The sequence below is a fragment of the Notothenia coriiceps genome, unplaced genomic scaffold (assembly GCF_000735185.1).
Source record: "Notothenia coriiceps isolate Sejong01 unplaced genomic scaffold, NC01 NC01_scaffold00013172, whole genome shotgun sequence".
NCBI lineage: Eukaryota > Metazoa > Chordata > Actinopteri > Perciformes > Nototheniidae > Notothenia > Notothenia coriiceps.
The window spans coordinates 318,014-328,953 of record NW_011345873.1 but is presented as its reverse complement, the minus strand read 5'-3'; the positions used below and the strand labels follow the sequence as shown (position 1 = coordinate 328,953).

The window sequence follows — 10,940 nt, the reverse complement described above, 5'->3', positions numbered from 1 at the left end:
GCAAATTCCTCTTCCAAAGCAAAGGTTAAGGATGGAAATACACTGAACAAAAATGTAAATGCAACACTTTAGTTTTTGCTCCCATTTTTCATGAGATGAACTCAAAGATCTAAAACATTTTCTATATACACAAAATAACCATTTATCTCAAATATTGTTCACAAATCTGAAAAAATCTTTGATAGTGAGCACTTCTCCTTTGCCGAGATAATCCATCCCACCTCACAGGTGTGGCATATCAAGATGCTGATTAGACAGCATGATTATTGCACAGGTGTGCCTTAGGCTGGCCACAATAAAAGGCCACTCTGAAACGTGCAGTTTTGCTTTATTGGGGGGGTCTGGGGGGGTCCGAAAACCAGTCAGTATCTGGTGTGACCACCATTTGCCTCACGCAGTGCAACCCATCTCCTTCGCATAGAGTTGATCAGGTTGTTGATTGTGGCCTGTGGAATGTTGGTCCACTCCTCTTCAATGGCTGTGCGAAGTTGCTGGATATTGGCAGGAACTGGAACACGCTGTCGTATACGCCGATCCAGAGCATCCCAAACATGCTCAATGGGTGACATGTTAGGGTTAGGGTTAGGGTTAAAACTAACCCCCCCAGACCCCCCCAATAAAGCAAAACTGCACGTTTCAGAGTGGCCTTTTATTGTGGCCAGCCTAAGGCACACCTGTGCAATAATGATGCTGTCTAATCAGCATCTTGATATGCCACACCTGTGAGGTGGGATGGATTATCTTGGCAAAGGAGAAGTGCTCACTATCACAGATTTTTTCAGATTTGTGAACAATATTTGAGAGAAATGGTTATTTTGTGTATATAGAATTTATTTTAGATCTTTGAGTTCATCTCATGAAAAATGGGAGCAAAAACAAAAGTGTTGCATTTATATTTTTGTTCAGTGTAGAATAATAGGGCAGGTACACAAGAACAATACTTCAATGCACGGGTAATATTGGTAATGCCAATATGAGTATATTACTTAGATACATGTCTATTTAATGTTGAACAGTTGATGGCATTAGGTTGGGGAGGAAGCCATTCTTCAGTCGTGTACGTGTATTGTCCTGTATCGTTTGCCAGAGGTGACTAGATTTGAAAGGTGGGCAGGGTGAGTTATCTCTGACGTATCACTGTTATAGATTAGATACATGACTGGCGTGTTGTTTGCACATTTTATAATGTTATTTGTTGCGTGGATAGGTTCACGTTCATGGGTGAAGAGGGCAAACAGGAGTGGGCTAAGCACACAGCCCTGCGGAACACCATATTTCTGGGTGAGGTTGGAGGATGTATGCTTTCCTAACCTGACACTCTGGGCACAGTTTAGACAGAAAATCCAGAGTTCAGTACCAAATAGCTGTGTTCAGGCCCAGGCTGGAATTTGGACACGAGCATGTTGGCAATGAAGGGTTTGAACGACGAACTGAAGTGGAGGAAGAGAATCCTGATGTACAAGTAGGGTCTTTCCAGGTAATCGAATAAGAGTTAACAGATCAACAGAGAATGATGTTATCCTTCCTCTCTTTACCTCTCTGGGACACCTGCAAAGATTGAGCCATGCAGTCAGAGATCTTTCCATTTCTTTCCATTGCTCTATTCAACACTGCAAACTTTTGTTTCTGATGTTCAAGGAAATTAAGATGTGCTCAGAATATCAAGCAGTTGTACGTCAAAAGGGTAATTCGGTGATGGGTTGTACTGTGTTTGTCTAATTTACTGTGATCAGTGTGAATGTGCTACATGTGTTTGATCATGCATTTTCTAAAATAGTCGATTTGTGTGTTGTGCAGTTGAAGTCAAAGTGGAACTCTCTCTCCTGGAAAAAGAAAAAGAGGTGGACGGGCTGTCACCAAACGGCAAAGCGAGTCCCTTTGCCGACTCCAGACCCAACGGGGCCCTGGGACACGGCTCTGATGACGACTCCACCCCGCTCCCCCTCTACCACAAACCACGGGACTATGTGGAGGCCTCCGTCTGTCATGTTAAAGATCTGGAAAACGGACAGTAAGAAAATTATACTACAGCTCTTTTTTGTTTACAACCAAAACACAGAGGTAGAGAAGCTGTTGTGTACTACGATGTTAAAGACACAAATGTTAATCAAAGTGAAAAAGAAATTATCCTAATGCAAAGAGGTGGGGACAAAGTTGGCTCCTGATGTGTCCTTGCTATGTTTAAATAGTGATGCATCTTTTTATGTGTCGTTTTTTTACAACTTTCAAAAGGGGTATGTATTTCCTTAAAATAACAAGGTGCAACTTTTTGTGTGTGTGTGTGGCAGGATGCGAGAGGTGGATTTGGGAAGTGGCAGAGCTTTGTTGATCAAAGAACATGGGGAGTTCTCTGCCATCGCCCACAAGTGTCCACACTACGGAGCACCTCTGGTCAAAGGTGAGTTATATTTATTTTTTTCGGGTGTGATTTTAAAAACAATTTCTTTGTTATAAGCTTGACTTATTAAGATCTTCCCTTGCAGGTGTGTTGTCAAAAGGGCATGTGCGCTGTCCGTGGCACGGTGCATGTTTCAACATCGCAACAGGAGACCTCGAGGACTTCCCCGGGCTGGACAGCCTGCCGATCTTCCAGGTGACCTTCCCCGCCGGTGCCGTCTCTTTACACATTCTCTGCCTTATCATGTCTCTGAGCACCATAAACAAGTGTACACATCACTCATGTTTGTTTGCTTCAGGTCAGAGTTGAAAAGGACAAGGTGATCATTCGTGCAAACAAGCAGGTAACAAGAGAAAGGATGAAGATAATTTATGCAGAATTGGACGTTGGTCCCCTGACTGATCTGAGTTCTTTTTAAATACATTTTCAGGCTCTTCAGTCACAGAAAAGGTCAAAGCCGATGGCCCGATGCTCAGCAGTCATTAACTCCAACACGGGTTTCAGCCATGTTCTCATCATTGGCTCAGGTCAGTGTGTTTTTCTCCCGCGTACAACAAATCAAGCTCTTTTAGACTGTTATTAGCAGCATCGTCCTTCAATGTCTGTTTTTGAATATTATCCTCCTCTTTTATGGTTACCTTATCCGCAGGTCCAGCAGCTCTGGTATGTGCAGAGACACTAAGGCAAGAGGGCTTCACCGACCGCATCGTCATGTGCACCATGGACAGACATCCTCCATATGACAGGCCTAAACTGAGTAAGGTTTGTACACAGACCTTGAACACATAAAACGTGACATAATTGGAGCCAAAATGTTGCGTGACAGACTGCAGAGGTGCTAGAGGAAACAGGAGCTCTCTGGGGAACAGCTACACAACAACAAATAGTTCAATGTTTCATTGCCGTGCAGGAGATTAAAGATACATTTTGTTGATTGGCTGATAACCGATTTAAACCTTTTGGAAAGATTTCTTATGGAAAGATTTCTTCTTGAATTTTGTTTAATTTAATTGAATGATTTGATTGATTAACTAACTTGCTGACCCTTAGTCTTTAGAAAGCACAGCAGAGCAGCTGAGATTGCGTTCTGTGGAATTCCTACAAGATCATGACATTGAACTGCTCACAGAGAAAGAGGTGAGATATGATGACCAATATATTAGTTTGTAACATCTAAATCGATCTTTGGCAATTTTAGCACAAATCCAACACAATAACCTGCATTACCCTGCCATGTTTTCTTTAGGTTGTGGCGATAGACGTGAAAACACGATCTGTGATCTTTGAAGATGGCTTGAGGATGGAGTACAAGAAACTCTTTATTGCTACAGGAAGCAAGTAAGAAACAAACTGCTATTTCACATCATAATTAAGCAGCTGAGATTATAAATAAAAAAACTGACAGCTGATTGCTTCCAAAGACCCAAAACAATGATCTACAAAGGGCAGGATGTCGAGAACGTGTTCCACCTCAGGACGCCTGATGACGCCAACAGCATAGCGAGGCTGGCCAACAACAAGAACGCTGTGATTGTGGGGACATCATTTGTCGGTGAGAAAAATACACAATCTTCAAATGTTTGCTGACTGTGATAGATTCACGGGAAAATAATAATAACAAAATTAGTAGGTGGGTCCATGAGATCTGGGCTCAAAATTAAGTAAGTCAGAGTAAAACACATTTATTAAGTGACTTGTTTCGACTTACAATCAAGTGTAGAAGTAACCTTTTACCTTATCACATGATTAATCACATGTGTGAACAGCCAACCAGAGACAAGGAATGACCATTACCTAACCTTAACCCTATTTGCCCCATTGCTTTACATAAATCCTTACATTTCACATTACTCAATTAAGCTAATATAATCATATTTAGATTTGATTAAAATAAATACAAAATGGATAAAATGGAAACCAAACAGTGACAGGGAAGACAATTCAGAGTCAGAGAAACATGTACATCTGTACAATCATTCAAAGACTGTTTGTCATTTATTGTCCTGTACTGCAGCCATACTATCTTAAGTTTGCAGAAAAAGTTTGAAAATGTTAACTTTAACTTAAGTTTAATATTTCACTTGTATCAGTTTGACTATCCCCGGTGAATGTCAACGCTATAATTCACAGTTAACATAATTTCCATTCTCATTCAGTGACCCTGATGCCCTGCATGGAGAATCTGAAATGTTTCTCCACACATTTATACATTTGTTTGGCGGCAGTGGCTCAGTCAGTAGGGGCTTGGATTGTGAGCCGTAGGGTCGCCGGTTCAAGTCCCCGACCTAAATATGGAGTGTGGACTGCTACTTGGAGAGGTCCCAGTTCACCTCCTCCCCTGCCGTGGTGCCCTTGAGCAAGGCACCGGACATCCCCCCCCACTCCCATTGCTCCCCGGGCGCTGTACAATAGCTGCCCACTGCTCCTAGTACTAGACTCCTGGTACTAGGATGGGTTAAAAGCAGAGAACACATGTCACTGTGTGTGCTGTGTGCTCTGCATGTGTGACCATTAAAGAGGGTTTCATCCCTCCGATTCTTCTGTATCATAACTTGCTATATGAACTGTGTACCGTTTATGTGTTGTGTTTGCAGGTATGGAGGTGGCTGCAGCTCTCACTGACAAAGCTCACTCGGTCTCTGTCATCGGGATCGAGACAGTTCCCTTTAAACATGCTCTCGGGGAGAAAGTAGGGAAAGCCATAATGAAGGTAGGAACTCATCTAAAAGCACCTTAACAAACCCATAGTTATTCTCTTAGGGAAGGGAAAACATCTCACTAGTTTAAATGCAAATCAGATGCATGTGATTAGTCTAGTCAATACCCCAGTAACCACAGGAGAGAGCCTAAATGTTTTAATGCATTACTTAATTCAGCCATCTTGCTGTTAGTGTTTTCCCACGGTAAAAGTGTTGTGTTTTGTCTGCAGCTGTTCGAGGTAAACAGGGTGAAGTTCTACATGCTGAACGAGGTGTCGGAGATGGTTGGCCAACACGGACAGGTATTCAGAAAGTGAGAGAAACAGCATGACATGATGCTCAGCAGAACTACCCTCTCATGGTTAATCCACGATGAAGATGAGAGTGTGTCAGATTTAAAGCTCCTTAAAAGGTGCTGCAAAAGTATTTCTGTAAAAATTAAAACCATTAAATGAGCAACTAAATTAACACTTTAAAGAGCTTAACAATCAAAATAATGTAAGATTCTGATTGAAATGCTTCAAAACTCTCAGGCTGGAATCACATGCTTTTAGGGCTGCAACTGAGAGTTGTTTTAATCATTAATATATCTTCTTATTGTTTTCTAGATTATTCATTTGATCTACAAAATGTCTGAAAAAGAGTAAAGATAGTCCATGCCAGTTTCCAAAGTTCAAGTTGATGTCTTGTGTCCCCCCCTTACTCTTAGTAAGTGGTCAGAAAAGGTTTTTTAGTGGCATTAAGAGTAAACTCCTGAAAGGAAGTGTCAAAGCTGTTAATGTAGCATTATGCATATACAGTACATGGCCTGGACATTTTGTTTTTCCTGTGCACACAGCTGAAAGAGGTGGCCCTGAAGAGTGGTAAAGTCCTGCGAGCAGACGTGTGTGTCATCGGAGCAGGTGAGGTCAAAGAGGATGAAATATGTCCCTTTTTAATCCTGTTATCATTATCTACACAGTGACCAAAACAGATGCCAGAACTCCCTTTCTATGTGTGACAGCAGCTGCATATTCAACCTGTGTTCTCATGTGTGTCTCAGGAAGTATTCCTGCAACCGGCTTCCTGAAACAGAGCGGCATCCACATGGACTCCAGGGGCTTCATCACCGTCAACAAGGTATTGTGTAAAAAGCCTTTAGTCTTCGTGAATAAGCGTTGTCCCATGACGTTAATTTACTCCTCTAAACTGTTTCTCTCAGATGATGCAGACAAGTGCTGATGGGGTCTACGCTGGAGGAGATGTGGTGGTGTTTCCTTTCCCGCCGCGCAACAATAAGAAGGTGAACATCCCTCACTGGCAAATGGCTCATGTACACGGTGAGTATGTCCTCCTGACTGCATATCAAAGGCTGTAATACTTTACTGTTATGATGAATTCTTTAAGACAGGCCTTTAAATGTTTCTTGTTTCTTTCTCTATGCTGACAGGAAGGGCGGCGGCTCTCAGCATGATGGGCAGAGCCGCTGAGATCAAAACTGTGCCTTACTTCTGGTCAGCCATGTTTGGGAAGACACTTCGCTATGCAGGTAAAGAATGAAAGTATTAAGAGTGGTATTATAAGTCAGACAGGCTTTCTCATATTATCTCCTCTATCCCTCTTGAATTCCCACTAAAATGGTTTAAAGATATCAAATCCCTATTCACTCAGTTCCTTTGGAATAATAAAAAACCCAGAATCGCACATAATAAGTTGATCATTCCAAGATCAATGGGAGGTTTGGGAGTCCCAGATGTATTCCAGTATTATCTGTCCTTCAATGCAAAGTATCCATTATCGTGGGCGTACAAAAGTGCCTCTCCGGTAGGCAGTTGGCAATGGCTGGAGCAATCCATCATGTCTGTAAACCAAAACATATCTCTGGCATCAATGTGGTACTGCCCAAAACCACCACCCTCAATGGATAATACCATAATCCGCTTTTCATGCTCTATTGTAAAGCAACTGCACAGGAGACTCCATATAGAGGGGCTCTCTTTACCATCTTGCCCCATTTGGAGTAACCCCTGTCTTTCTGCAGGAGGAGGCACTTTAAGTAATAATATCTGGCAGAAGGCTGGTATTACTACAATTGGACAGATATATTGAGACCAAACCCTTCCATTTCAACAACTCAAAAATCAGTATGGTCTCTCAGACTCATCTTTTCTATCATATGCACAACTAGCATCTATTATTAGTACAAAATGTAAGGAGGGAGCCATGCCTGCTTCATGTATGGAAGAGGACCAGCGCCTCAAGAAAGCAATCATATCATCAGGTGTGGTCTCTAACATTTATAAATGATTATCTAGGGCTGCCCCGAATACCTATTCTCCTGTCCAACTGTCCTGGGAGCATGCCTTGAATATCTCTCTGTCTGCTTTGCAATGGAACTCCATTTGGCAGTCAGCTATGTTCTCTTCTAAATGTGTAAGATTCAGGATCATACAGTTCAAAATTCTCAATAGAGCTTACATCACCCCTGTTACAAAATCCAAGATGGACAATAAACACAGAGACTTATGCTGGCATGAATGTGGCAAGCGAGGTACATTGTTGCACCTACTCTGGGAATGCCCAGCGGTAAAAAAACTTTGGTCAGAAGTAATATCCTTAATGTCTGAATCTTTAAAAGTTAATTTCCCTACATGTCCCATTGCATGTCTACTGGGTCTCAAGCCAGATGGCAATGTTGCAAGGACTACCAATCGGCTCTGGACATTGGGCTGTTTAGCCACAAAAAGACTCATCCTATTAAACTGGAAGGAACGCAAACCAGCCTGCTTTACTAGGGACTCATGGCTGAGGGAGTATCTGGACCTACTGAACATGGAGCGTGCATCTTCTCTGCTGGGGGATTTTGAGGGGAGACAGGAGGATTGCGGTTCACTGTCCGCAGCTCTCCTATCTAACCCTGTCAATATGGCATCTCCTGTGTAATGTATAATTTATTGTGTATGTAATGTCCTGTGTATGTCACAATCAGCTGTCTTAGGAAGTCATCCTTGCATCCACCCCCCCCCCCCCACCGTTACGTTTAGTTGTTTGTTGTTACATGTTTTGATGTACGGTTTGTTATAAAAAAAAAAATAATAATAATAATAAGTCAGACATGTTGTAAGAGACCAGAGGTTGAAAAGTAGCTATGTAGTAACCACACTGCCATCTAGCTGTAAAAATAAAAATCAAGACCTTAAACTGAGAGTTTGAATTGCACCTGTTTTTCTTTTTGCTGTTGACGACAGACACATACACATGTATTTTTTATTTTAAGGGTATGGTGAAGGATTCGATGATGTCATTATACAAGGTGATCTGGATGAACTGAGATTTGTGGCGTTTTACACCAGGTGCCTACGATTCTTAAATAAACAATCATTGTAGATTTGGTTTCAACTCCTATTGTAGTCTTTAATTGTGATTCCACATCTATTTTCTTATTGTTTTCCTCCCCTGGTCCATCTACAGGAGTGAGGAGGTGGTTGCTGTTGCCAGCATGAACTATGATCCCATTGTGTCCCGAGTGGCAGAGGTCTTAGGATCCGGAAAGACGATTAAAAAACGAGATGTGGAGTAAGTCTCCTTTCAAGACTTAAATCTGTTGCCGGTTACAATAGCTTTTATGTTATTTAGGTTTCTCAGGTTTCACTGTGAAGAAAAGCATGACAAATGTTATCACTCAGACAGGAACACACATGGAGTCGCAGAGCTTGTGACTTCAATCACATGAAAAGTATTATAAAAACGATGGCTACTTCAGTACTGCAGAAAAACAACACAAGCTGTCATACGTACTATAAAAGTTATCATAGGGAAAGTAGTGTAGACAGAGTTTTGACACTATATATATATTTTACCCACTACTTTATCTCAAATAGGAAATGCTGTACTTAGTACATAGTTGTGTAAAGTTTATAATCTGAAGGAATTGCTGTTAAAACAATAACCACTTTATAACACTGTCAGTCACATATATGAGAAACCTTTTAAAGTGTTCATTAATGTTTCTGTCAACAATTGTCAACCAATACCGGCTAACTAATATTTAGAACTGCATAAAAGTGAGTTGAAATATTTAACCATATATTAATATAATGCTTATAAATTCTAAATTTGGGAGGAAGGATTAAACTAAATAGAATTTGAACCACTTCAGTCTCTGAGTGATGACTAAAAGAGGCAATAATTCAAATAATTCCCCTATTATTATTGTGACTTTTAAAGGAACTTTATTCATTTGTTATTAAATGTGTATATTATTTGCAAACCTGACCTGTAACAATAAGTGACACCACACTTAATCAAGGTGCAGCATTACTTTTGCATATATTTCTGTCTGTTTGTCGCTGTGTTTTTGGTCTAATATGACTGTAGTGTTCCTCATATCTCCTGTGTCTTTCGTTTCTAATAATGCAAACTCAAAATGTGAAGGATGTTTTCCAAGGCTTGGCAAGTACGGACAAATACGAGCATGTTCTATTTCAAATGTTACCTGATTGATCATATGTAGGGACTTGATAAACGTGTGTGTGTGTGTGTGTGTGTGTGTGTGTGTGTGTGTGTGTTGTTTTTGATGGTTTGCAGGACTGGAGACATTTCTTGGCTGACTGACAAAGGCTCTCAATGACTTCACATCTGAAGGACTGGAGACTTCACTATGGACACTAATGGTGCTGAGACACTGAGCAGCTATCTCAGTATGGACACACTTATATATACACACACACACACACACACACACACACACACACACACACACACACACACACACACACACACACACACACACACACACACACAGGGGACAGGACCGTGTCTGTTGGAGACAAACTTCCCTGAGGACGACACTGAAACCTGCTTTTGTTCCTGAGAGACACTTTAACGTGACAGATGGAGCCTACACTGTCTGAAGACACTGGATCGCTGTGTTGGCTCCTTTTTGACGATGCTGTAACGTTTCACAAACAAATCAATATTGGATTCGGCCTCTGGGCTGATGCAAGATGTAACTACTTCTACACTTTGTTTATAAGAAGCCAGGGACGGGCATTGGCATTGTTTTGTACAAATAACATTGTATATAGCTGTAATCCTGAATGCACTGTAACAAACTAAGGGCATGCCATTTTAACTGAATTTTCTAAGTTTAAAATAAAAGTGTTGGCTGTGTGCTAGCATACAGGCCTTAGATCTGCATGCTATAGTTTACTATAACAAGAGTTTAACAAGAATCCCCTAAACAGAGATGTTCCATCTAGTTGCAACAGCAAAATAAAGCTCAAATGTGCTAAAAATGTGCTCCATAAAAACCCTGAATGCAGCTTTAACAGACTCACTAACTCACACTGCTTTCATTCAAAATGAATGATAATCTTTAGGTTCACAACATCCTTTATTGGTTTCCTTGCTACTGTAGTAAATTGCACAAATCACATTTAAATAATCATCATACTTTGATCACATAGTAGTGCTTGCACCATAGATGAATGTACTTTATAGAGAATCTCCCCTTCAGCAAATCCAATAGTAGTTGTTTTTATAGCAGCATGTCTACTGGGATATTCTTTGTTACTTACTCAGGGAACTGAGGATTGTTGTCTTACAAAATAAGCAGACATGAATGTGTTGCTTTTCCCCCCAGTTATTGTAATGTAATGTTCAGTCAGAGCTGCTTGTGATGGGTGTGAAGCGGATGGGTGATTACATCCTGCTGTGCTGATGTAACACTTGTCAACTCAGCGTTTTCAAAGCGTCGTTCTTCCTACAGTGAAAACTGGAAGGCCATTTTTATAACTTTTAAATAAAAGTCTTCCAACTACTCACTGCTTTACAAAACGTTATGTTTCTCCATGTTACTCCAC

General features: G+C 41.0%; 1 protein-coding gene across 2 annotated transcripts in view; it reads left to right on the top strand.

Moving 5' to 3' along the window:
- Positions 1-10,856, top strand: part of aifm3 (AIF family member 3) — a 17,321-nt gene extending 6,465 nt beyond the window's left edge. The window contains exons 3-21 of one of the 2 annotated variants that reach the window (XM_010773939.1): positions 1,798-2,011; positions 2,289-2,398; positions 2,484-2,593; positions 2,697-2,741; positions 2,829-2,925; positions 3,048-3,160; positions 3,449-3,535; positions 3,645-3,736; positions 3,820-3,950; positions 4,993-5,108; positions 5,328-5,399; positions 5,936-5,999; positions 6,140-6,216; positions 6,299-6,416; positions 6,527-6,625; positions 8,354-8,429; positions 8,548-8,652; positions 9,511-9,532; positions 9,664-10,856. In XM_010773939.1, the coding sequence (XP_010772241.1) occupies positions 1,798-2,011; positions 2,289-2,398; positions 2,484-2,593; positions 2,697-2,741; positions 2,829-2,925; positions 3,048-3,160; positions 3,449-3,535; positions 3,645-3,736; positions 3,820-3,950; positions 4,993-5,108; positions 5,328-5,399; positions 5,936-5,999; positions 6,140-6,216; positions 6,299-6,416; positions 6,527-6,625; positions 8,354-8,429; positions 8,548-8,652; positions 9,511-9,532; positions 9,664-9,690 (1,775 nt within the window). In that variant the 3' untranslated portion in view covers positions 9,691-10,856. The remainder of the gene's footprint in view (positions 1-1,797; positions 2,012-2,288; positions 2,399-2,483; positions 2,594-2,696; positions 2,742-2,828; positions 2,926-3,047; positions 3,161-3,448; positions 3,536-3,644; positions 3,737-3,819; positions 3,951-4,992; positions 5,109-5,327; positions 5,400-5,935; positions 6,000-6,139; positions 6,217-6,298; positions 6,417-6,526; positions 6,626-8,353; positions 8,430-8,547; positions 8,653-9,510; positions 9,533-9,663) is intronic. The other variant, XM_010773940.1, reaches the window with a different exon arrangement.
- The last annotated feature ends 84 nt before the right edge of the window (positions 10,857-10,940 follow it).